Source organism: Thermobia domestica, chromosome 10, assembly GCF_964235325.1.
Source record: "Thermobia domestica chromosome 10, izTheDome1.hap1.1, whole genome shotgun sequence".
Classification (NCBI taxonomy): domain Eukaryota; kingdom Metazoa; phylum Arthropoda; class Insecta; order Zygentoma; family Lepismatidae; genus Thermobia; species Thermobia domestica.
This window is the reverse complement of record NC_137463.1, coordinates 82,649,239-82,676,841: the sequence shown is the minus strand read 5'-3', so window position 1 is coordinate 82,676,841 and position 27,603 is coordinate 82,649,239. Positions and strand designations below refer to the sequence as shown.

Below are 27,603 nucleotides of genomic sequence, written 5' to 3'. Positions count from 1 at the left end.
GTCCATTCATCGACTCAATTTTCCGGGCACACTAAGTCAGTTTCGGCATCTCACTTCCGGCCTAACAATTTCTACCACTTCCATTCTTGGTATACGAGTGGAGATTGTATCTTTTCTTCAGGCGTTGAGTAGATTCCAATAAACTATTTATCGCTATGTATTACCGTTTCTGTTCTGCAGCGATTAATGCTGAAATCGGAAACTATTGCTTTCTACGACTTGCAGTTTCAATAGAGGGAAGCTGAGAGATGAGATGAAATGAAACCATTATTAGAACTTGAGTTAATTGCAAATTCCCGTTTCTCGACATTTTTTACCGCTTTTGCTGCGATACATGTTAGACTGACAGACGGGCATATCCGTTCTACGAAAACTTCCGATACTTACGTACACTTATAGCATAATTTAAAAGGCTTAAAAGCTGTTATGTTTACGCCTTTACATTATGTGTAAATATATCTATTGTAGATTAAATCGTGTTTCATTAATGATAATGCAAAGGAAAATAACAATTTTTCAATGTGGTGTCAGATATAAAATGTTCGTATGTTCTTTAGAATAATTTCTGATACACTAATTAGTGAATCTAAAATTACAGCTACTTCGTTAATTATAAAAAAAAAAAATTCTCCGTTCTATAGATTTGTAGATGCTCTTAACTTTAGAAAAGTTGTAGCTAAATGTTTCCTATCAATAGAGATATCGTTGTCATATCTGCTAATTTAACACCGAAAGTACATGTATGCTATAGTTGAGTAACCCTGTTTCTCAAGCAGACCATCTATTTCAATATTGTGCTTGCTTCTGATTCCCTCTGTGTAGCGTTTGGTGTGTGTGTGTGTGTGTCTTCAAATTTAATGTGTTGTAAACATGGAGAGAAGGAAACGCACAGCACCAGAACAGAAGGGGAGTACTGAAAATGCAGTGTTGGCAGTAGCAATTACTGCTTCTTAGTACAGGTATTTAAAAGCTAGATACTTCTTTAACTTCTCCCAGTGTATAATAGTGTGCTTTATACCACAAGTTTGGACGGTTGTGCTTTATACCACAAGAGAGATAAATAAAATTCTCTGTAGCGTTAGATTTACCGAAAATCGAAGAGTAAAATATGTAATTAAGTCAATCCTGGATATCAAGTTAAACGTGTCCATGCGTTAATCACTACGTTGTACGTTCTTATTATTATACATACACACTATAGGTTTCCGAAGTTTAGTAGTTTAACGTCCCACAGCTATGGAAACGGATGATTAATGAAAAAGAATGATTATGAAAATTAAATTATCTGTACTCTTCCACTGGGAATCGAACCCGGGACTACCTACACCAATCACACTAGCCACTAGACCAGCGGGGAGAGCTAGTTGTAAATCGTAATGCAGCCCATGTGATCTAAACAAGCTGAAAATAACTGGAAAGTGAAAATTGTCTAGCTGGTCTGGGAAGAACTGAATACCGCAATGTAAGGCCAGAAAACTTACTTCAACCTCCAGCACAGACATTTTTAAGATCTTTTAAATGTCATTAGCTGAAGTTTAACAGCTTTCGTTATTAGTTGACTAATTTTTTGTATGAAACAAAACTTTTCTGTAATTAACTTTCACATTTCTTAATACCATGCTTTGCATTTCAAATAACAACACAATTTTATTCTGTTGCTAATATATAAATGCACAGCTTTTCGCAGCTTTCAACTGTTTTCAGATATTATCTATCCTGCTTAAAATAAAACTATTACCTCTTCCATCCAAACTAAAGGTAGCACCATATCAGATGGAAAAGACTTTGTCTGTGTTATTTCATCCACTTTTCGCGCAACAATATTCAGCTGAAGCCTTAGATTTGCCTGAAGAGGAATACCAAATTTCTGTAAAAGAAAACAACCATGTCAAAATTGGGATGTTAGAGAACTAAGCAGTGTTAGATTATTTTTTAAAATTAAAACGTATTTTTTGTACCTGTGTTAGTTAAAAAAAAAAAAAAAACTTTATTCTGTGTGAACGAAACAAGAAAAAAAAGTATATTTGCAGGAAAAAGACAATTTCACTTTAATATTTTATCTAAATGAAAAATATACAATTGCGAGAAAACGTCTCAATACATGAATGGACCCTGTTAAATGCTGTTTTCTAATATTTCTACCCACGAATATTGTGGAAAAATATTTATCTATGGATCACAACTATGAATAGGGATATATATTTGTTAAGTTCAAAAATAATAAAAAGTAAATAGAGCTTATCATAAAATATGCATGTAAATATATATATATATATATATATATATATATATATATATATATATATATATATATATATATATATATATATATATATATATATATATATTACTCAATAACCTGAATTTAACTCAATAAATTAAAAACTCTTATTTATTTATTTATTTAATTAATTATTTTTTATTTTTTGGTATAAGCTTTTCAAATCACCAATTAATGTACAAAAGTTCGATGAAGTTCATCAGTTACTAGCGGAAATGCCATTCCTCCCACGGGAAGAACATCCCACACTCTGCTGATCTAGCCAATTTGCAGAAGACCGTAGGATGACTGTAAATCTACATCTAACGACCGCCTTTGGTATTACGTTCTTTAGAGAGATGAGGCAGCATGAAGATATTCCATGTATTTCACAGAAGCAAAGATCTTATCTGCTATCTTTATATACGGAAGAGATTAAAAGAATAAAGAATATATAGTCTCGTTATATAGATAATTGTAATGTTAGAAGATCACGTTCAGATCTTGGTGTGCAAATGACAAATCGGAATTTTTATATTATAAAATAATTTTTACTGTATATTATTCATAAATACAAATTGATATGTAAATAATAAGTAGTTTCTGCATTAGAAACATATATGCATATCACTTGCAATAGTTTCTCCTACAAAATGCGACTCTTAAGGAACTTAAGGAGGAGAGGAAAAGAAAAGAATTCTATAAATATAGAGAAGTCCAATATGTATCATGCATCACTATCAAACGTTATCTACATAGTCAGCAGAAAAGCTCTTGATTTATATACAGGGTGTTTCAGATAAAACGTCCAGTGCTTATAAATCCGAAACGGCTGAGAATAAAAAGATGAAACAAAAACTGAGATAGGAAAATGTCATAGGGCGCATCACATGGTGTTGTTGTGGTGACCCTCAGGGCCCTCCTTCAAGGGGGCCCAGGGTCTAACTTCAAATTTTCAAATAGAAACATATATTGAATCATACCTCATTCAATAGTACTTAAAAAACGAAACAACTTTTGTAGGAAACAATTTTCGATTTGGGCCACCGTTTTCAAAATGGCCGCAAAAGTCCTGTATCAGTTTGAAGGTGGGACCTGGGCCCCCTTCACGGAGTTTCCTGAGGGTCACCACAACAACACCACTTGATATGCTTTATCATCATTTCTATCTCAGTTTTTGTTTCATCTCTCTATTCTCAGCCGTTTATGATTTAGGCCTATAAGCACTGGACGTTTTATCTGATACAGGACCCACTTTTTGCGGCCATTTTGAAAACGGTGGCCAAAATCGAAAATTGTTTACTACAAAAGTTGTTTCGTTTTTCAAGTACTATTGAATGAGGTATGATTCAATATATGTTTCTATTTGAAAATTTGAAGTTGGACCCTGGGCCCCCTTGAAGGAGGGCCCGGGGGTCACCACAACAACACCATGTGATGCGCCCTATGACATTTTCCTATCTCAGTTTTTGTTTCATCTTTTTATTCTCAACCATTTCGGATTTAGAAGCACTGGACGTTTTATCTGATATAGGACCCACTTTTTGCGACTATTTAAAAACGGTGGCCCAAATCGAAAATTGTTTCCTACAAAAGTTGTTTCGTTTTTCAAGTACTATTGAATGAGGTATGATTCAATATATGTTTCTATTTGAAAATTTGAAGTTGGACCCTGGGCCCCCTTGAAGGAGGGCCCTGGGGGTCACCACAACAACACCATGTGATGCGCCCTATGATATTTTCCTATCTCAGTTTTTGTTTCATCTTTTCATTTTCAGCCGTTTCGGATTTATAAGCACTGGACGTTTTATCTGAAACACCCTGTATATAAGCTTATACAGAGTGTTTCAAAAAAGATACTAAATTTTGAAAATTCATGTCAATTTATTCAAACTACTTACAGAGCTGGTTTTGGTGTCATTTTATAGCAAAATAGATCAACTTGTGACTCACGTAGCGCATAGTGCCGAATAACACTACCGCAAAGTTGTAACAAGATGGATAGGAATTCACTGTGAATGAATAAGTCGAGGAAGGACGAAAATGTGCGGATATCGGGCTTGGAGAATGCCCAAGTAAGCCGGAAAGTTGTGCGTGACAGTCCAAAGGTAAACGCGTGGTGTGGTCTGCTTCATGACGATATGGTGGGATCGTTTTTTTCTTCTTCTTCTTCTTTCTTCGGAAGCGTCAATCACCACGACTGTTTATCTGGATATGTTGAAACAGTTTGCATTTCCACATGTTGAACACCTGCAACCTGACATCCTGCTGCAACAGGACGATGCCTATCCTCATTGGGCTGCGATCGTTAGGAGTGCTTTGGACGACATATTTCTAGGTTTCTTAATTGTTCGAGGAGGACCCATTGTCTCGCCTCCAAGGTCTCCAGACATCATGCCACTAGATTTTTTTCTTTGGGGCTTTGTGAAGGATGTGGTCTACAAGACCTCAATGCAGGACCTGCAGGAACTGCGAGCTGCATCGGCATAGCACTTGAATATGTTACGGAGGACATGCTAGGCCGACGTGGGAGGAATTGGAATATCGCTTACATATCCCGCGTGCTACAGATGGTGTACATATTGAATTCTGTTTAAACGACTAATAAAATTTCAGGTGTGTGAACATTATGCCGCAAACCGCACCTTTCTATCTATCCCCATTTCTGACTTCTACGCGATCAAATCTGGAAAGATCATTTTGGAACACCCTATATTATTTCTGATTAGTATACCAAAATCTTTTGATTATGGATATGTTTTATATCAGACAACTGTGTACAGCTTTGGCTAATGAAATAACTATATATTTTAATACAGATGTTAACATATAAATACGCCATTTCTATTGCCTACTTTTATATCTTTGTTTCCAAGACATAAGAACTACACGTACTATTACAAAATGTTTAAATATCAAATAATTACCCATAAAATAGGTATCTTTCTATTATATCTAAAGCTCCAAATAATGCACAAAGTTTCTAAAAAAATATTCGAGAAAATTAGTTAATAGATACTGCTTTAGATAAAACAGTACAGGACGACTAAAATTTTCCAGCTATTTCATCTGGTACAAGATTTACATATTTGTAACTTTTCTTAAAATATTATTGCATAATAATAATACTAATAATATCCAACACTTCTTATTCTATTCCAAACGTTATACATTAGAACAACTTACGTTCTGTATGTCCATATACATTTCATGCTTATCTTTGTCTGGATGTAGTCCAACCACTGTGTTGAAGTGTTTCAAATCAGCTTGATAAAAATGAGGAAAAGATGCCACTGCAGGAGCACCTACAAACATATCCAACTATCAATATATCACTCAAAATATATCTAACCACATATCAAAATATTATATGCTAGCAGAAGTGGTCGTTCTTCGTATGGGAAGAACAAGGTCTATAGGAAATATTGGAAATATATTTGTAAACTTTTTCCGATTTCCAAGATACATGTTGATACAAGTTCGACATCACCAGAGTTACACACACAAATAATCGTTCCTAAATATTTTTTTTTTTACATTATCACCTCTGAATAAGTTAACATGTGTATAACAAAGAAACAAGTCTTGAAATTTTTAATATGTGAAGATAACTTAAATTTACTTCCAGCCATAGGTGTAACTTAAGGGGGGAAACTGCGCCCCCCCAAAATTTCTGAAGCTTATTAGGATAGTTATCCAGTGTTATCTGTGAACTGAGCTGCAGCGAATACGACACCGTTTTACTTAATTTTATGTTTTTGTTTCACTGTATTAAGAACTTTAGGCGACTAACCAGGCCAAGAGAAGAGAAGAGATAGGAAGTGAAAAGACAACGACCCTGGCCTGACAAAAGGTACCAGGTTAAACCTCAGTCACTCAGTCAGGATGCCGGGTCGGAACAGAGTTCGTGCTCATACTCCACCTTTCCAACGCTGTTAGGCATACACACTGCCCAGGGCTTAAAGTGGCTTCAGTGAATAGCCGCCTCGCCAGAATGCTTACCCACAGTGATTTGCCGAACGCAGTCAATAATGAAAGTAAATGATCCTTGATCCATGTTTTTGATCTGTTTCGATAAATCATATTAATAGTCGTTTAATAGACCGAACCAAAATATTAATTAAAAGTTAATGCACAAAGTTTATAAAGTGATAAATGTTGCACACGAACTAAATTTCGACAACAGTCTGATTTGCCGGTATGCAATGCCTAGGGGGAAGAACTTAGGGAATATTAGGGACCTAGCTTAGTCGGGTCAAGACCACTTAAGAACTAGCATGTGCCCTATCCAAATATTCATGTTTCAGAATCCTGCGGTACTTCTGCAATAGTTTTTACAGAGGTAGTTGGTGAGTACTTCAAATTATATGCCCTTAGCCAAATCCCCTCTACAAAAGTTGTTGCCTGAGAACCGCAGGATTCGGGAACATGTATTTTTGGATAGGGCACATATTGGTGAAGTCTTGACCCGACTACGGTAGGTTCTATAGTATTGGAGCTATGGACCTTTAAAATTCATTTTTTCATGTTTTCGGCAGCCTGTAACTCCGAAAGGAAGCATTTGTGCACCCAGATTGGTCTATACTTTTTGTCTTATCTTGGTGTCAGGATCTCCTCCCAAACGTTGTCGGTGTTGTTTTGAAACACCCTATATATATATATATATATATATATATATATATATATATATATATATATATATATATATATATATATACTTTGATTATATTAAAAGTGATATACGTGTTTGTCTTATTTATGTGCTTATTTAATGTATTGAACTACCATAATTATTTGCTTTAACTAATAATTTCTTTTAAAATTTCATTAATTATCACAACCAAACCCAGTAAGTCTTTCTGTCATATTACATTTTAACAATATCAAATGTCGACTTTTTCTCAACTTTCAAAATATAAATAGCGCATGCTGTAAGTGACATTCCGTCTAAATACCTCGAACTGTTAAAATAACAAAACAAAGAATTTACCCAAACATAGAACAATTACGATTACGTTGTTATATACTTTTTTTTTTAAAAAAAAAATCTTACTCTTTGTTTTATAAGATTCAATCCAAAGTTTAACACTTTAATAATTTCAATTTACGTTATCATCTTATTCTCAAAACTGCAAGAAGTGCGAAAATGAAATGAAATTTTTGAGTTTTACGTCCGCCGGCTAGGCTAAAGGAGACGGTGATGATGAGAAATGAATGAAATCGTGGGATAAAGAAAGTGGGGGGGGGGGAACCCGACGAAACCAACGCACGCGTTGTTTGCCCACCACAAAGTTCACTTGGCGGGAGCAGGGTTTGAACCCGGGACCCTATGCACCAGAGGTGAATGCTCTACCACTGAGCCACCGCGGCCTCTAAGTGCGAAAATGAATCCAGAATATTTTTATTGCTCTAGTCCGTATATATCATACATATAGTAACTTGGTATTGAAACCGGAGCGGGTATCGGTCTACCCTTAAACACTAAATTATCCCAGAGTATGAAAATATAAAGGATGAATGGTTTATTCAGTCATCCGCATGCGCTCAACATTGTTTTAAATTTAATTAATGATTTTTGAAATGTGATGATATCACATAATTTGATGCTGAATGTTCATGGCCACCCTTGTGTTTCAAAGATCATTCCAATTCTATTTAGTAAGCAGGACTTAAGTACTAGAATTATTAGATTAGCTGCAGCATAGTATATAGCGTGCTGCATTTGGTCTTGCTAATTCTCGGTCACTGTACTGGGCATAATGACTACCGCTGAATTGCACCTCACACTACACTACACTACCTCCTCACTTTCCTGGACCCTTTCCTATCCGATCACTTGTAACAGCTTGTTTGCTCCAAGCAAATTCGCGACGCACACCATTTTCACCACTGCACTATGGAGACCTGTATTAACATACTTACGCAGATGTTCATGCAGATACATACAGAGTGGATCAAACACCTTGAAGAACATGTTCAGCGCGAGGGCTAACACATTCTCTACAGCTACCTTAGCATGAGTTTTCAACCTTCAAATAAAAATAACTATTAAATCGTTACAACTATGAAGAAGGTAATTACAGTATTATTCTTATGAAAAAATTCTTGCTTTTCGTAATAACCCACATGGCCACCTCGCTATTTACAAAATGTGACGTTAATTCACAACACTTACGCAAAATTTCTACTTCCTAGAGAAAACGCTTTCTCTTCTCTTAGATGTCGAGCTTTACAAAATCTGGGCTCGTATGTAGTCAGATTCTGAAGAAAATATTCATGCAAAATTCAAATTCCTAAGCCATGTAGTTTTGGAGATTTGATAAACGTTGAAAAGAATGGTTCGAACTCCTCTCCATCTAGTAGTGAATACATTCTGTGGTACTTTTCGTCTTATCCTCAGCTGACAGTTTAAGAATATTTACATAAAATTTTAGATTCTTGTTCTTAGTAGATTCGGATATTTGCTGAACATCGAAAATACTTTTAAATCGCTCTTTTTCTCTTTGGGGTTCAAATTTCGCAAAGCCTTGTCTTATCTACAGTCTAAAGATTACGGAAAAAATCTCCTTTGAACAAGATTTCAAGTGCTAAGTCCAAAAGTTTCGGAAAACCACACATCCTCAGATTCTTCAGATCCTTTTCCAACCCTACTGAGGCTAATGAGACATGAACTTACAGCTTAACGCGAGATCCGAACTACATGTAGTAGTACCAGAAATCGTACCTAAAAGCGCGTACGCTAACCATGTATTCTCGTATTTCTTTCGTTTTGTCCAGTTGGAAAATAGCAAGAAATACGATATGTGGAAATTCTATTTGTCATATTTTTCTTCTATGCACAGATATTCTACAGAAATCATCGTATTTTTTTCTCCTGAGATTACCAAGTCAAGCAGCAGCAAGTTTGGTCTGTACTACGATGAGTTCATCATCGTTGGAACACACAATATGATTTTAGTTTTGCAGCTATTCATCTAGAGTTACGAGACGCTACTTATAAGCCACGAACATCCTTTAAAAAAAAAAAATGTAGGATTCGTGATATGCTGACTATATTGTTAAACTTTGTCTCATATAGGTTTGTAGGTAGAGCATTTAATAAAAAGAGCGTCCCGAATCGAGTCCCACTACCAGTTTTATTATAAAAACTTCCACTATAAAAGTATTTTCACAAAATACAATACAAAATCTTTCTAGAATCAAAGGTTAGAAATAGGTAGTCTTTGACCATAAGGTCGCAGACAGGATCTCCACAGAGCCCCGTAGCAGGCTAAGCAGAGGGAAATTAAGGAACCAATGCTCCGTAGCAAGCAGAGGCGGGTTAAGTGGCCGACAGAGCCCCGTAGCAGGCTAAGCCAGGAGATAGGATAGGCGTAGTCCCGTAGCAGACTAGAGGCCTGGGGTTAGGTTACTCCAAAAGTCCCGTAGCAGATTAGAGGAGGGTCACCAGAAAACTGGTGTCGAGTTGTCTTCGTCCATCCAATTTATAGGATCCTTTGGGTGGTGGTGGCGCTGCTGCTCCGATGTCGTCTTCTGCTCCGTGGGAGGGGCCAGAAACCGTCGTCTGCATGTGACTGTAGATCCATCTGGTGGGAGATCCTCTTGCCGAACCAAGTGGTGGTGTTTGTAAACACTGATGCGTGTAATTGTTTGTTTACAACATCACATAGGATATTACAATATATTCCACAATTTAAAATTTGTTGTCTGATAGGTTGAATTCCTTCGACGTTTGTTCCTTAGTAAGTATATTTCGTAAGAACTTTAAGAAAAAATACACATTCCTCAGATTCCTGTTGGTAACGTTAAGATAGTGAACGACTTCAGTGGTATAGTTAAGAATGGCAGGTAAATTGAAGCAGTTACAGACATAGTTAATTTCGAGATCGTCCACGATTTATGGGATAAGAAAAACTTGAAGTATTCCTTTGTTTCTGTGGGATAAATAAAAGATTGTTTAATTGCAGTTAGTTGGAATAATTTACAAGAAATCCATTGCCAGTTTTATGTAATTAATTATATGGAACATGCTGCATTGGTATCAGAGTTTTTAGTTTTTGGGCTCTGCGTCTTGATATAACTCCAAGAGTATGAAGGACGGGACTCATTATTAACGTGAGCTCCCGAACTTAAATCCGGTGCAAGTGGCGGATGCAGAGACTATCATACAAGATCAATCTTCGCAGATAGTAAAGTTCGTTTTGCATTACACTATCTCGCTCCAAGAGTTGGATTATAGGGTCACGCCACTGGCCTAATCAGCAACAATTCAAGAGGAACTAGCTATTAGATAAATGTGTGTTCTACAACTTCTATTTTTCATTTGACATATTAACAACAGTCTTGTTTACAAACGAATCCCTCTTTTAGAGAAAAAAAAATCTTATTTGATAGTCTCACGTTTGCAAATGATGAAAATGGTCCTAACAGAAGCAAACACAGTTAAAATTCATTTTATTTATGTTAAAGCTGTTACAAAGCAGTTAAAGCTTATGACCTTAACCTAAGCTATATTAAAAGAAAATGTCATAAATACCGAAAGCACAGGCACTTGCGTTGAATAAACCAGACGGCATACAAGGTGGACCATCCGGGCAGTAGCATGCATTCTCTGGATAATGCTCAGGATCAGCGAACGCATTCTCAGAAGACGTAAAGCGATAGCCAGGAATTCCTTGAACCTTCACTTCCCTTTGGAACGTCACTGGAAACTTCCTACAAAGCTCTTTGAAGTAGATTTGAAGGGTTTCGTTTTTAGAAATGAATGGTGGAAAAATGATTCCAACAGCACCACTTACTGTGTTGCATTCTTCTGAGCCCCAAATATTAAGTTTTCTTTTTCCATTGTGTCGTTCAACAACTCCAAGTTTCCTCACATTTGCAGCTCCAGTTGATACAGTTATTTCATCTATTGAAGTACCATTTCTCTTTAAAAAGAAAGAAGATAAAGTAAGACACTACTAAATTAGCTTACAGTAATAATTATTCTACGTCTTATATATGGATTACGTAATACCTACTACATGGATTTTTATACTCTGTACTGATCAATTCATCGATCAAAATTACTGCTTTGAAATCAAAATTTAATAATACACGTGTACAAACTATTAAGGACTTTTAAATTTTAAAAATGAAATAATTTCTTGTATCAGATCCATAGAACATTTTAAGACAATTACAAATAATAAAATTGCCAAAAATTTTTTATATGGAATATTCTCATCAATCTTTTTTGAGTCAAAGCTACAGAAATTGCATCTTACAAAAATATTTAACTGTCGTGACATTTCTGAGCGCCATTAGTGCATTTTTTATTTTATTTATTGAACAGATTCCCAGATACAGCATAACTTTGCCATTTTACACAGGGACATGCTAACAAAAGAAAGAAAAAAAAAACAAGACAACAATAACAACAACATAGAAAAAAGAGTGTAAGAGTAAAACTATTCCGTCAAAGCTCGTTTAATTACTCTTTCAAACACTGGGTAGCTCGAAAAAATGTCCACATCAGTTGTTACTTGATTATAACAGTTTGGTATTCTATAAAAAAGAGACCTCTGTATAACAGCCAACCTAGGACGAGCAAGATGGAATAGGTGGGTATTCCGGGTGATGCGGGAAGGGACACGTAAGGATAGTTCCTGACGTAATATTTCCGATCTTAAATTTCCATAACCTATTTTATGCAGATATTTCAGGTCAGAGATAATTCTGCGTACTTCAGGAGTCTGAATATTAAGATGTCGCAAGAGTTCCTTCTTAGATAATATTCGAAGTGCAGGAACACGAAAACGGACTATAGCGATGAAGAAATTGAGAACAGAATCAAGTCTGGAGAGATGTGTAGGTGCTGCCATAGCCCATATGGGAGAGCAGTATTCGATCTTGGGCGCTATTAAAGTCTTGTAAAAAGTTGCTAATGAAGAAACAGTGCGTAGTTCGGTGAATCGATAAAGAAGTCCCAACATGCGCATTGAATTCTTTAGTATTGAGGAGATGTGGTCAGAGAATGTGAGTTTTGAATCAAAGATGACACCAAGATCATTATGACTAGCAGAATGTGTGATGGGGAATCGTTGATATGGTATGTGGCGGGAACAGGAGACTTTTTCAAAGTAATAGTAATACTGTCACATTTCTTACTGTTGAGTTTCAAGTGCCACATTTCACACCATCCTGTAAGGTAATTTATGTCTTCCTGTAGAGCAATTGTGTCATGGAGACACGATATTTCTCTGTATAACTTACAATCGTCAGCAAAAAGCAAAAGGCCACTAGGTTGAGCTGATAAGTGCGTGTAGAGATCCATATACAGGACAAACAGCAGAGGCCCAAGTACACTCCCCTGAGGCACCCCTGAAATCACAGGTTGGGGGTTAGAAGTCGTCCCTGAAAGAACAACTCTCTGTTTACGGTCCTTCAAGTAGCTTGTGATTAGAGAGAGAAATTTGCCATATACATTAAATCTATTGGAGAGTTTATGAAGAAGATGAATGTGACTGACAGAATCAAAGCCCTTCGAGAGATCAAAGTAGATAACATCTAATTGAGTATTGTTATTCATACATTTGACTGCACAGGAAAGAAGAGTACTTAAGTTTGAGAGACTTGAGCTTTTCGGTAGAAAGCCGTGCTGAGAACTATGGATGTAAGGTGAGGTGAATTTAAGTAGCCTGTCTTTGATTATTTTTTGGCAGATAATTGATATTACAGAAAGAAGAGATATTGGTCTATAGGAGGATACATGATCTTTAAGTCCTGATTTATATATTGGGGTCACGTGAGCTAGTTTCCAACTGGTGGGATAATACCCTTCCTTGAAGCATCTATTGAATAAGATAGATAGAGGAACTGCAATAACTGAAGCAGTTTTGTTGAGAAAGAGAGGACTAATTTTATCAGGTCCAAGTGATCTATGTGGAGATAACGATAGCAAGAGGATAGGATATTCTTCATATCCTTCTCCCAAAGTCCGAAGACGGCTGCATATAAACGTCATGACAATAGAATATAATTACTATAGACATTATTTGAATATTCTTGTCTCTACAAAAACATTAAGTAAAAGTGGAAAAAGCAGAATGTGATACGAAAGAGAACAAGCTAGATAGTTCTGCAGTACTAGGAGCAGGAAAGTTGATATTTCTAATAAATCTTAGCTTGTCAATTTCCAGTGCAAGACTCAACGATATATATTTTGTGTAAATTTATGTTAAGACAACAAACAAATAAAAAAATGCACATGTAAAATTACATTTTGGGTTATATATCGGATTAGAAATAATTAGAATTTTGTAAGAAGTCGCTATTGTCTTATTGAACATGTAAGTGTTCAAAAGATATTAATGTTCATCCTTCTTTACAGATAAAAGTCAAGACTTTATTATAAATCCTTACGAAGATATAGCTGAAATGACTAACGAACAATTTGTTTTATCAGTGGACTGTTACGGAATGACATAGTGACGTAGTCTTCGACGCCTATGCCGGAAGTATAACTTTAGTCATGATTGGAAGCAGTCGATTTACAGAAACCTCGAATGCGCTTTGGTCTGCCAGCTGACAAGCTAGGAGAAAGACCTAAAGGATTATCGCAAGTCAAGCTTATGAAAAGGTTAATGTACAGCTTTTAGTTTCTGAAAGCAACTTTGTAATTTCATGAAATTAAACAATTCAACTGATTATAGCAATCTTTTCCTTGTCCCATTCTATTGTCATATGGCAACTCAGCAATATTTGTTAAGACTCGTTCCTCATCTACAGTATGTCATAATCTCCTTACTTATGTATTTTCCGGGTTAACTCAAACTTCATTCAAGAGTATTGACACCTGCCACGCGTCGAGCGTTAGCTACGAACACATGAGACAGCATCTTTGTCACCAGTCACAGCGGAAAAAAACAAAAAAAAACGGGTTTATTGTGGGCTACAGACTGTTGCCCGTCATGCGAGGTCAGCACAGTGATGTTGGAAGAAGACTATGCTCTGCAACTTTTTAAGAAGACACGTGAACGTTTGCTGGTAACTCCATGGATTGACATCGACTCCAGGAAGAGTAATCATGATGACGACAATATGCCAACTGATCTCATATAAAGCTTTCGCAGACCAGTTTAGAGACAGAATCGAATACGCGAGATAACACAACACGGAGAACCGACGGAGAATTTTGGAAGGAACTACCGTCAGAGAGTAGTTGGAGTCTGGAACTTAAAATACTTTCCAATCACCATATCCCAATGTACTAGACTTTGTGTGAATGCGCTGCGTGGAATGAATCTACCGAATACAGAGAAGAAGGGGTATGGGCTACTATTACCACAAGCATACGCATTAGTCGAACTGACAATATCCTGATCCTAACCTACACGCCTTTGCTGTCGCTGAACTATGGTATATTGAAAAAAAGTAATGTTTCAAACAGATTAATTACGCTCTACTATCCTTTACTTAAAATTAATCTTTAAATCTGAGCTACATCTATTTTGGTATATTAGGTTGCTTTAAGATTTGCGTTTATTGTTTTGCTATGCTCTACCATCTGACGTTAGAAGTCAAGTGTTTTGTTTGCATTTATAGTTTTTGATCCACCAATTTATAAAGTATTTCCCCCAACGAAGAATTGTGTTACATGATGTAAGCGTTTTGGGTTCAACTCTCTTTCTCGTGTAGAACCGTTCAATTTCTTGAGGTAAAGCACTGCGCTACAGGACACAACTCATATGTAAAATTCTAATAAATCAATGAAATTTTAATTTTGTAATTCTTACACATAATAAAGCATCTTCATGACCAAATAGCCTTGTGTGTGCAGTCCCGGGCTCGATTCCCAATGGGAATAGATCTCAGATAAAAACACGACTAATGGTTCAAATTCCACTTTAAACAGTAGGTTCTGTCTTGTATAATTCCAGTGATGAAAAAGACATATCAAATTTCAATTTAGTAAAAAGCGATTTTGTCTTTTTTCATATTAATTTATTTTAAATTTCTAAGTCACACGGAATTGTGAAAAATTCCAAATGACTTGAAATACCTGAAGCAGGTGAATACCCCTGGGTATCACACACATGTTCCATTCTGGTATGTACATTGTTTCTCGTCATTTCTACGTAACAGAATATACTTGCAAATCTCCTACATTCAGCCCTATAAAGGAGTCTTTGCAATATTTTTTCTTAACTTCTAATATTGCAGCCCTGTAAAATTTTTATCAGCGTGTTGAATAGTATCAGGTAAAACGGTATTGCAACCACTTAATTTGATCCTCAAACATGGAAATTACTGTATTGGCCTGAATAAGATACGCTATTTTTTAGTATAAAATCACAAACCATATTCTTATTATAAATTATTCTTATTCAATATATTACGCAAAACTCTATCACCTGTATCACTCTTCCGCGACCGTATCGGAATGGTTAACACTCGGAATAATAACCTCCATAAAAACGAACGTGCAATAAAGGCTGGAATAAAGGCTCCAAAGAGAACTTTAAATTCGTAGATTTTCTATTATATAATATTTTCCAACGGTATGTAATATTTTATGCTAACTATTTTTACTTTTCTATTACAATAATTTCAAAAATTATTGACGATTGTATGTCTGAAGTTGTATTATGTTTGAAGTCGTACAATAATTCAGGCCAATATAATACGTAACTGGCGATAAGATTTTTTTTTTTTTTAATTATTGAAGTCAACTTTTAACTAAAGATCCTATACCTCTGTCAAATTAATCTTATTGAAAAAGTTTAACAGACTCCCCTCTTTCTTCCCACCTCTTATCTTTTTGTAACATTTCAACTCGAAAAAAAAAAAAAAAAAAATGCGCTGAGTACCTGAAATTACTTTCCAGCATATTTTAGTGTAAATCTTACTTTTTAGGTAAATGGCGAGAAATCTCTAGCAAAATGAGGGTTATTATTTTCTCTCCCTGTTGTCATTTTGATATTGGGATGTATTACATTTAAGAGCAAGAAATGCTAACTAATTTTATGTAACTCGGACGTTCAATGCTGCCTTCAAAGAAGCTCTCTGTTGACTTCTGTCCTTAGCCAACTGGACCCACTTTCTACTTTGTATTCTTATTCTTCGACATCCATCTTTATATTGTCCTTCCATCTGTGCTTAGGTCTTCCTATTTGTCTTTTTCCTACTGGATTTCCACTTTAAAAGTTTGAAAGTGTTCTTACTCTTTTCCATTTTAAATACATGATCAGGCCATCTCAGCCTCCTAAACTTAACGACACAAATAATGTTTAGGTAAGCGGTATAAATTATGTACAGGTAGGTCCTCGTTACGAAGTTTTCACTATTCTCATTCCTCTTGCGTCCGAATATTGGCCTTTTGATTTTATTTTCAAATATTCTTAGTCTACGTCCTTCCCTCAAAGTGAGTGACAATGTTTTGCAACCATACAGCACAACAGGCATAAGTATCGTTTTATATATTTTAAGCTTCAAATTCTTTGAAGAACTCATAAAAATGAGACAGAATTCATGAAAATAAGGGTTTGGACATAAATTCTCAGCCTTCAATCGACATTTAATTTCTTCAGGATATGGTTTTGATCTCTCAATGTTGATCCTAGGTATTTGAAAGTACCCAAAATTTACAGTATTACGGTCACATAAAATTCCCATGTATTTAGTTTTCTCTGCATCAAGCCAATCGGCGAGAAATGTAACAGAAAAGCCAATTTTAACTAAAAACCAGGAATTTTAAAACATAATACTAATCATAAATCCGGAGTAAGATATTATTGGGCGCATCATTGACATAAAACGTTTAATTTTTATTATTTTTCATTGCTAATTTTATTTTATTTATTCATTCCCATGGCTTACAAAAAATTCAGAAAGAGTATTACAAATTATAGAATATTTCTTAAACCGCTTATTTTTTGTAGAAATGGTGAGTTTCTTTAACAGCAAACCAATATCAACAAGAGCTGATTGCCTGTAGACTTCGATTTCATTTACGTCGATACAATACACTTTACTTCTTTGTTGTTTTATAAGACTTCAAATTTATATTTTTCGGTTATAAATTGGATAGATTTGCCCAATCATCAGACTTCGTGGAGAGTTCCTATATCCTTTAAGAAGCAGAAACTTTTTTTTTTTTTTTTAAATATTTCTGTTTTCTTGCTTAAAGTACTACAAAGGAATATTTCAGTGTTGTATCAGCTATTTTTTCCTTCAGAAGTGCATACTTCATATATATTAAGTTTTAATCAGGGTATTTTAATTCAAGCATTTCAAGGGTTCTACCATTTTATCTGTATATAGTTTCCAGTACTGATAAGTTGGAGACAACTCCATAGTGTGAGGTGTTCTGCAGCTTTAGTTTTACTATAGCATCGATGAAGGTGGAGCTTGTTCATTGAAACAGTTTCGTCAATTTAACAGTAGAACAATTAACACAAAGTTGGAGTATTTTTATTGATAACACAACTGAGAACATTTTTCTACAAATTGTTACAACAGAGACATGAAGTACGTACTCAACGTGCCTATCAGATGATGACAATCTATAGACGCACCTCCGCTACTTCAAATTTTGGAAATCTTTTCAGTGAATTCTTACGAAATTTTGACAAATTTTCTTACAAAATTTGAAAACAACATATTATGTCATAGTTTGACAGATATAATACGCATACGTTATGTGTATGATTTTATACAAAATACTCTTTGTTTTATAGTTATCAATAAAAATATAGTTAAATTACATATTAAACATTGTCTTTCTTCTGCAATTCTCTTCCAAGTATTGATGTCTATTACTTTAGTCTAGCTTCCCTAGTTTGTCGCCATTTTTCAAACAAAAATAGAGCTTCATTAACACACGGGTAATGATGTGTACTTCTGGTGCCTTCAATATTTATTACTATTCTAATCTAACAGGATAAACACTACACAAGGCAACAGTAACATTTTTATCGTTTACATAATACTTGGTGAAAGAATAAGATCATTAAAGGTTTATTTAACGATGTAATTAAGTGTGAAAATTTTTTTCTTAGCAAAATATCGATTAGTGGTCAGGACCAGATTAAGGGAGGGGCTTAGGAGGACTGTAGCCCTGGGCGTCCAGGTGAACGGAGGCCTTCATTCTGATCCAAATCTCAGCTGGCTCTCCAAAAAGAATCATACAAGATACAATCATTGTCATAAGAAAAAATATGACCACAAATATGAAACATATTTCCCTAAGTTTCCTACTGTACTTACTAAGAAATGTATTAGGCAAAGTGATCAGGGGCCACTTTTTTTTTTTTTTTTTTTTTTTTTTTAATAGCTCCGGGCCTCCAGATAGGTTAATCCAGCCCTGTTAGTAGTACGAAAACTTATTTCTTTACTTAATCGATAACCACCATGATATATACTGAAATTATCAGAAGTAAACTGAAATGTTATCAGCGCTGTTTAAAACTGCCATGAATTGGAAATGTTACATCATAGATTAAATACAATGGTTCCGAATAATAGTGAAAATCGGAAAAGAACATACCTATGCACTGCCATTTACCGGAAGATGAGTTTTACACTAAAATATACCGCAAGAAGGTATCTACTAAAGTTCCAAAATGAAATTTTGTGACTTTTTCTTTCCCAAACCATAAAATTTAGTAACATTCTCAAGAGCGAATTTGGGTGCGAACTTTTGTTACTTAAGTTTCATGCATGCGATAGAAGCGTACTTTGCCTGCGAAGTGGTAGTGTCTAAAGCCGACCACGGATATTTTTGGTGGTGAATTTTGACGTTTTATAGAACAAAATTTTCCAGTCTATACTTTTAATTGTACAGATTTAAAAAAAAAATAAAAAAATAAATAAAAAAAAAACAAAAGCTGAATTTCGTGACGACTACTTGACCGTTTTCTGATTTCATGACTTTTTCATGACTTTCGTGACCGATAGACACCCTGCGAAACTAATTTCATGACCTCTGGGTATGCACGTTTCTTCCGATAAAACTGCCAGAGGCTGATATTTGGGAAATAAATAAATATATAAAGAGAATTTCGTGCTTTGTCAACTAACAGAAGAATTGGAATTCTTAAAGATCGGTTTCAATAACTTATGACATTAACACGATTTTTAAAGATTCCTTGATGCTATGTCAGTCCCATGTTTATGGATCAAATAATGCATGGTTTGAAGTATCGTTTTACTCAATACTAAAATAGCCTAAGAAAAGTTCTTCAGGTCTACAGTACAGTATGTCACCCATTGAAAATTTATCAACGCATCTTTCAGAAAGAAAGGTTCTTTTATTAGTCCTGTTGTCGAGTTCCGAGATGTACGAGGCAATTTTGTGAATCTGAGCACAGTTACAAAGGAATGAAGAAGTAAAAACATGTATTCTATAATAAGTAAACGAACATGTGCGTGACATCACGTAATATTCACTAGTTTCAAGTAATTTAGAAAGGTCTAATCTTAAGATTAAGGAAATGAAAATAAATAATGTTAAAAAAACCAACATAAGTTAATTTCTTATTACAGGAATCAACCAAAACTTAACATTAGGTATTTAGTTTGAATGGTAACAGCTGTAAGTATTTATTTGACATTGTAATTTTAGAGATAAAACCTCGAAAGCTTCAATGGGAGGCCATGTTTTACCTCCAGGTTATTAAAATGTGGTTGAGTCAAAATTATATAAATCACAAAATTTGAAAGCCTGTATCATCACAAAATTTGAAAGCCTGTATCATAAAACTAACAGTTTCTGAACTTTGTATCCATTGGCAATTTTGACCAGAGCCTCAAAGCTATATTAATTTTAGTAAATTTAACTTAAGCCCATTTTCCACAAGACTGTGGAATCCTTTATAAGCTTGAGAAATTTGCATAATGATTTCTAACAACTAATTACTTAATTACTTCTTACCCCGACAAGAACACCAGCTTTATCGATGGGTAATGAAAGCAAAGTTTTAGCGGTGGAGAAAAGCATGTCATCATATCCCCACAAGTACTCATTAACTGGTAATCTTAGAAATGGACCAACAGTGCTAAGAAGAGTGCCCATACCAAATTTTACGATGTAATAAGAATCTCGAATCAAAGAAACTGCTCCCTGAAAGGATAACATTTATAACCTATAATTAAACAATATAAACAACATTTGTGAACAAACATATATATAAATTATACCAGCTGTATGTAAAATAATGGACTAAGATGACAAAAATATGCAAGACCAAAGACTAGCTTTCTATTCTAATTAGATTATTTTCAAGATCAACCTTGTATTGATTCGAAAGTCGAGACTATGCCTTCCCCTGATTCATATTGGTTTCTGCAATCAATCAGTGTACTTAATTATCAAATCGTAAAATAAATAAATAAATAAATAAAAAAGTGTCTGCTTTATAAGCAACTCTATTAATATTATAGATATTAAAAATTAAGGTTATGGAAGAAAGTTCAACTTAATATTTATCGCTTAATGTACGGAAATGCAGTTATGAAAATTCTATTCATCTCACTAATCTCGACAATCAAAGTGCGGGGCCACATTGTTTGAGATCCTAAAAATCAATCGAAAATCAATAAAAATTGAGACATTTGTATACCTAAAATTCAAGGCAGCGATGATACTTTTTCCTCCTCTCGTAGGAAACTTTGGCAGAAAAGTTGCTCTATAGTAATAATAATAATAATAATAATAATAATAATAATAATAATAATAATAATAATAATAATAATAATAATAATAATAATAATAATAATGACACCGCAGTGACTCAGTGGTAGAACGCTTTGGTGCATCCACTAGGTTTGATTCCAGTTCGTGCCAACTGAGCTTTGTGTGAAAAAACATCGTGTGCATGGGTTTTATCGAAGTTGTTCCGTTTCTTCCCATTTTCATCATTCCACAATTTCATTCACTCTCATAATCACTGTCTCCATTAGTCTGCATGACATCCGTAGGACGTAAAATTGAAAGATTTAATGTCATATCAACAATAATAATAGTAAATCAACATTTTCTGTTCACAGCTTTCTTCTTTTGGTTGTTCTCTTCACAAAAAAAAAAAAAAAAAAAAAAAAAAACCTAAGGTTGGCCCAAAATAGGTATACAGTCAACTCAATTTTTAATCATTTCTTATTGTTGTCCATCAGGTAGACTTAGTTTCTTTATTATTTGTTCCTAATATCTTTTTACTTATATCTTAAGCTCGGAATAGCCGAAGCAAATAAACCTGTAAGGTACAATGTTATACTTGATCGCAGCGGGTGTATACCTAGTTTTGAGCCACCCTGTATATAAGAATAAATTTAGAAATCTTATAAGCACTTTTATTTTTATTTATTTATTTATTTATTTATTTGAGTAGACAAATGTTTATTATACGGTTGATTAGATCTCACTGATTTGGAGTATTAATTACATGTTCTTCCTGCAACTTCAAGATGATTACCCTCTTTGGCTTTGGTAAAAAAAATAAATAAATAAATAAATAAAAAAATAAATAAATAAAATTACTACCTACCACTCCGTAAATAAAGAAAGCTCAAAGTGAAGAACTTGCTTGTCAATTATGAATTTCTATGATCTACTAAGGAATCTCTGAACTCACTTCTCTTAAACACATTCTTCGAATAAGCTACAAGGAAAATAATTGTTTTAAAGTCACCAATTTGATTCAGGAAATATCTTTATACTAATTTTTTATTCTTTTTATTTTTAACGTGTCACGATTATGCTTCGAGGCTAAGGGAGACTGTGATGATGACAGCGAACGAAAGAATGAAATTAAGAAAGTAGAAGGTATCATTGTAATAGTGCTCTATTGGATAAGAATGGTAAGTGGATAGCTCAAAAATACCTCTATCAAAAGAGCGCAGTTTTTACGATTATCCGTAGATAAATACATAATTTACATGTATTTTATACTACTTTAACTTAACTAGAAATTATACCGTTTACTTTCTTATAATTGTATTAAAGAACAAAATTATTAAAAAATCATTTCTTAAAACACAAAAATTAACTTTTCTTTGTATTTGATAATGAGAATTAAACAAATAAAAGAATCTTACCAACAAGGAAAGATTTGGCACAATCACTTCATCTTTAGGATTTCCTCTAGAAAGCTCAGGAACAAAATTAAAAATTCTTCTTTCCTTGAAAGTTAGTGTACCATCATTATTCGAGTGAAGTATCACATTTTCTATTGTCTCCCTGTAATTAAAACACACTTTGAAACATACCGTATTTAGGACATACTTAGAAACAGTACCTCACCTATTTCTAATGTTCTTACTGACTGTATTCCTGAAATTTCGCCTCTTTCCTGGAGCTTTGCTCACGGAGGATAAATATAGCAGTAAAAATAATAAACTATATCTGGGAAATAAATGCATAATATAAAAATAAATAAAGAACGAGCTCATCGGGAAAGATCAATGGAGAAACGCCATATCCTGTGTGTTATTGTGGTTCAATCGTCAAGTGACTGTGTAGCTTGCTGTGAAATGGCGAATCAAGCTGAGGGATCTTTTATATTTGGGACATAAAAATTGCCAGCTCACTCCGGTGTATTCATCCAGTAATAATATCAGCATACATTAAACAATTAGCATGATGTAATTTTGAAGGTAAGTCATTAATACTGTATATATATATATATATATATATATATATATATATATAAAAGAACCCAAATCAAAATCTTGACGTACATCTGATTTAACAATATACTCAGATGACTTATATTGTTTACACATTAAATAATGTCTCTACTTTCTTAAATATGATTTAAAGAGCTCCAATTATTGGGTGGATCCGAAGTTACCTAGCTTAGGCAGCAAAATTTTATGGCTGACAGTGTCAAAAGCTTTAGAGAAATCACAATAAACGGAATAAACAAATGAACTAGCCTTAATGCGGAGCTGAAAAAAACCCATGCTGATTTTCATGTATATAACATTTAACATGTTCCAAGGGGCAAGAATGAGTCATAAGTCTTGCAATATTTCCACAACCCAAACAGCAGGTGCGACCGTAACTACAAGATCAAACTGGACCAAGAAGTAGTGTGACAACCTAGCTATTTAACACGGAGTCCGTCACTCCGTCACTAACTTCTGTCAGTTTTTAGTGGCAGTGACGATGAGTGCCCAACAATGTCTCACACGGGAGCTGTCACTGTATGAGTTCGAACTCTGGCATAAGATCTATGGCAGCAGACTAAAACATTTGTCAGGCAAAAGGGGAAGAAAGAACAGCGAACTATAGCACAGTAACTGGTTGGCTCCAGAAATTTCGCGCAGATTGTAAAAATAGAGATCAGCCAAGGTCTGGCCGCCCGCGGGAACAGATTCTGAGGTCATACGATAACCATTGAGGAAAGTCCATAAACCAGCACACAACGATTGTCAAATTAAATATTCATGTCCTAGTCAACTATAGTGAGTCACCTTCACAAACTTGGGAAAACCATCAGGAACTGCCGCATTGTAACGCACAATTGGCCCCAGCTCAAGCCTAGGAGAGTAGATGTGTGCCGACAACTGCTGCAAAATCTACGTGATGTGTGTTTCATGAAATGGATTGTAACATATGGGAAAAAAAAAAAAAAAAAAAAAAAAAGGAATCTTTCCGAAATCCGAATGTGCAAAAACAGTGGTTGAATATAGTCAACTTCCAGAGTCGGTCGTCAAACAGGGTCTTTTCGAGCATAAGTCATCCTCTCTCTCTCTCTCTCTCTATGTGTGTGTGTGTGTGATGGAACTACGAGAGTGTAATGCACTTCAAGTTTGTTCCTAACAGTCGTACTGTCAATGCTGAGCTTCATTCCGAACAGTTGGAGTAGATATCTTTTTATATTTTAGTTGTTTCAAACTTGAATAAGAGTCATAATATGCTAGTTGTTTCACAGCAAATTTTTACTACGCCTTCTTGTTTTTCACTGAAAATGTGAAGAAAAAAAGTAGTGTTCGGTTAGAACGTTAAACAAAATGAAAATATACGAAATGAATACGAGTTCGTTACAACATTAACTAGGAAATGAGGATTCGTGTAAAATTAAGTTGTATTTTTGACATAAAAATGGAGGAGATGTAAAACTTAAATCTGTACAAAATTTAGAAATTGCTATACAGACTTAAGTGTGTCTAGCAATCTGCTTCACGAAAAGCAAAATAAAATTTTAAAAAAAAAAAATCTGATATACATTATGGTTTTGCTATAAATGAAAGCTGGTGAAATGATAAACTAATTATTAATTTAAAAATATCACTATGGGACATATTAATTGAAAAGTATAGTATTTCCACAATGACAACATCGACTCATGACTTGATACATTTCAACTTAGAAACAAAAGTACACAATATGAGTTCTGCATTCCATTGTGAGCTACCGAAGGTTGAAGTACAGTAATACAAAGGATAAAGTGTTTCTGGATGCTTATCCTCAGTCAGTTCGTATCTTTTCTATATATTCTTACTACTATTCATTTTTTTTTTTCTGCGTGAACAAGGCTCCATGCAATAGACGAAAGATTGAAAGTGAACTTATCAAAAATTTGAAGAAAATCAGATAAAGGACGAATACGAGTTTCCTGTTTCAATTTTTTAAAAAAAAGTACAAAATAAGTGATAAAACATAAAATTTCAAAAAGAAAGAAAAATTCTCTTGGGTTGGACGCAGAACTGACAACACTACCCAGTCAAAACAATTAGTTAACAGAAATTAAAATGATTTATGAATTCTCGTGTGGTAAAATGTTCCAGGTTTCTTTATATTAAAGTTATAAATCTAGTTTCGAAGTAAAACAGTCAAATTCTCAAAAATAAAAAAGTAATGGCACTCCTCAAACTATTTTAATTACGTTTGAAATTAAAATAACCTATTTCTTAGTTAATCGCTTTTAGTAAAGAAAATTGGATTCCGAACTTTAAGAAAAGGAAAAAAGTAGCTTGATCAGCAGCTTAAGGACTACGTCTGATGGCAGTAGTTACATCTACTCGTATTAATTACTAAATATACTAAGAAAAACCGCCTTATAAGCACATTATGAACATAGAAACAATTTTAGTTACACGTATGCTGGGTAAGAAAGTGCTAAAGCCACGCCAAAATGGTGACCAAAGATATCCCAAAAAGTAACCAAACTCAAAGAAATACTTTTAAAAAGCAAGCACTGACGCGATTCTGCGCGCGATACCTATTCTGTCAATCTTGCTTGACATGACTTGGCGCTGGTTGGTTAGTTTACAGTTTAATGTTCCTCGAGCACTGAAGCTGTATGAGAAGTGGGCCTAAATTTAATATGGAATTCAAACAATATAATCTTTTACCAGGAATCGAACCCAAATCTTCCAAGCCGAATGTATATATGCTAACCAGAAATGGAGGGCGCTTTCCCTCCTATACGTATCCTTATCTTAAGCATAAGGGAAAAAGGTCTCAACGAGACTCTGTTCATAATGGGTATCAGTACAGAGTTAACATCTGAGTACCAAGTTAGTAAAAATCTGAAGAATAACTCTTAACCCAAAAATGCCTTGTTAGATAGTAAATAAGTAAGTCCTGTTAGAACAAGAATAAACTGGAATACGAAGGGTTGGTTCCCGAGTGATTAGGTATAATTAATGTTTCTAGTAATTTCAAGAAGGCTAGTCTGAATTTAATAATTATCTTCCAACAAACTCATAGAATAGAGAATACGAAAAGACAGATGGTAAGCAATGATAATACAATGTGTGTTTAGATTGTTTTGTCCATTCACATACATTGCTTAGTCCTACTTCGTAGTCCAGATTGTAGATAAAAAAAACAAACACACTAATTCATCCATCACTAATTAGCATCCATTGTAGTTCCTATAACGCGAAGTTTGAGTTACTCTTGTAACTCAAAGTCTGGAGAATTGGGTATGAAAAGGCTGGCAGTTTAGCTGGAGTTAGTCGGTCAATTCATAGTTGCTTGGCACCGAATTGTAGTCCTTCAAGATCTTAGCGTTTCTGTTTCCAGACTGAGGGCCTGGGCAGAGGAGTGTCCAGAACCGGAAATCAAACACAGGGCTCTCTTAGCATCCTGAAGATTGTAACAAAGTTTGTTCCACAAATGTCCTGATGCAAAATATTCTTCCAACATTTGTAATGGAGAGAACTGAGTTAGAAAATTCAGACGAAGTTCTCTCATCTTGTTCTTCGATGATCTTTTTCTGCAGATAGCGACTGGTTTTGTTTTGAAACACGGATCTGCACGCCGTATGAACACCAAAAGTGATCTTTGGATTTCTTGTCCGTGTAAGCTTGAGTTGGTCATTGGAGTGATTGTTTAGAAGTAATTTATCTTGCTGTGTTGCTAAAAAAAAAAATTAGAATTATTGAATCAAGCCTGTTATTAATGTAGAAAATGTCCATTAATTTAAAAAAAATAAAATGAAAAGAAAAAAAGACAAAATGGAAAGACGAAACGGGAAGAGAGAATAGCAAAGTAATCTTCATTATTTTCGCGCAGTGCTCTATTCTAATATCTTACGTTTTATTTCAAGCATATCATCAACTTTCTGAATAGTGAACTGTTCTAAAACTAAATATATGCAAGTTAAGCAGTTTGGGTTTGTTAACGAAATAAATCATTCCATTTATACAATAAAATAACGTTGATCTATGTTATTTACAGTGCTTTTATCAACTTAAATATACTCAATTTTTAAATACATGAAATCTATTTCGGCCACCATCGGTTCCATTGAAAAATGGCCAACTTGCAGACAATAAGTGTGATTGGTGTATTTTAAAATAGGATTTCTAGTATTACTTGATTGTAGAATTTTAATAAGCAATGGGAAACAGCTACTTTTAAATAATTTGTATAGAGTAATCATAATATACAGTACTACAAAATATTACTACAGTATGCTTAATATATGTACCTTTCTCTTCCTGAAAACTAGTCTGGAACACTAAATATTTCGAATTGAAAACACAATAACACAAACAACCAAAAAGTAGAAACATATGTACGCAGTTTATTGAAACTGATATTGTAGCACACTGAGTTATTCAGATTGAAAACAAGAAAAGCAAAATTATAAACTGAACAAATATGCAGTCTATATGACTTTTTTCGACAGTGACAAATATTTTCTGTAGCTACCTTTCGAAAAATAGCGAATCCGTTATTAATAACAAATTTATTCATGGTGGTTCATTCTAGACGTATTTCTGTTATTCTTTTTGGCACATATGCACAGAACGGCAGAATTTAGGGGGCGGCAAAATTTTGGAATTCCTTTCAAGATTCACAATAAAACAATATTTAAAATTACCCACAGAGTCCCGCGAGAGAAAAC

General features: G+C 34.4%; 1 protein-coding gene across 2 annotated transcripts in view; it reads right to left on the bottom strand.

Moving 5' to 3' along the window:
* Positions 1 to 27,603, bottom strand: part of LOC145662515 (scavenger receptor class B member 1-like) — a 78,843-nt gene that overhangs the window by 7,273 nt on the left and 43,967 nt on the right. The window contains exons 4-8 of one of the 2 annotated variants that reach the window (XM_081728166.1): positions 22,334 to 22,475; positions 20,175 to 20,363; positions 10,797 to 11,187; positions 5,447 to 5,565; positions 1,739 to 1,867 (exon numbers count right to left, since the gene is read on the bottom strand). In XM_081728166.1, the coding sequence (XP_081584292.1) occupies positions 1,739 to 1,867; positions 5,447 to 5,565; positions 10,797 to 11,187; positions 20,175 to 20,363; positions 22,334 to 22,475 (970 nt within the window). The remainder of the gene's footprint in view (positions 1 to 1,738; positions 1,868 to 5,446; positions 5,566 to 10,796; positions 11,188 to 20,174; positions 20,364 to 22,333; positions 22,476 to 27,603) is intronic. The other variant, XM_081728167.1, reaches the window with a different exon arrangement.